At 59.8% G+C, this 366-nt stretch overlaps 1 protein-coding gene across 1 annotated transcript in view; it reads right to left on the bottom strand.

Moving 5' to 3' along the window:
* SNX33 (sorting nexin 33) overlaps window positions 1-366 on the bottom strand; it is a gene marked incomplete at its 3' end in the record, with an annotated part of 2,672 nt that overhangs the window by 1,111 nt on the left and 1,195 nt on the right. The window contains exon 3 of the mRNA XM_009872281.1: window positions 142-366. This exon is cut by the window's right edge and continues 271 nt beyond it. Within this exon, the coding sequence (XP_009870583.1) occupies window positions 142-366 (225 nt within the window). The remainder of the gene's footprint in view (window positions 1-141) is intronic.

Raw genomic sequence — 366 nt, 5'->3', positions numbered from 1 at the left:
GGTCCCCCTCCTCATCCCAGCCCCAGCACCGCACAGCACAGGGTTTCTTCATTGCATCCCCACTCCGCTCCCCGAGCTGCTCCCACCCACGTGGGGCCATCACGCAGGAGAGATCACCAAGGGAGAAGAAGTCCCCCTTACCTTTCTGGAGGTGGATGATGTCTGGGAAGTTGGAGAGGAGCCCTTGGTACAAGGAGAGAGTGTCCAGCATGAGGAACAGGTCGTTCTTGGGCTGCTCGGCGAACATCTCCCCCACGGTCTCGTAGGTCTTGCCTGTGTGGGAGATGGCGTTGTTGAGGGCGTCCGAGCTGTAAGGGGGGTCCATGTGGAAGGAGTGGCTGATGGCTTGGAAGGCATTGCCTAGAT

This window comes from Apaloderma vittatum, unplaced genomic scaffold (genome assembly GCF_000703405.1).
Source record: "Apaloderma vittatum isolate BGI_N311 unplaced genomic scaffold, ASM70340v1 scaffold31786, whole genome shotgun sequence".
In the NCBI taxonomy this organism is placed as follows: Eukaryota; Metazoa; Chordata; class Aves; order Trogoniformes; family Trogonidae; genus Apaloderma; species Apaloderma vittatum.
This window is presented reverse-complemented; position numbering and strand designations above follow the sequence as displayed.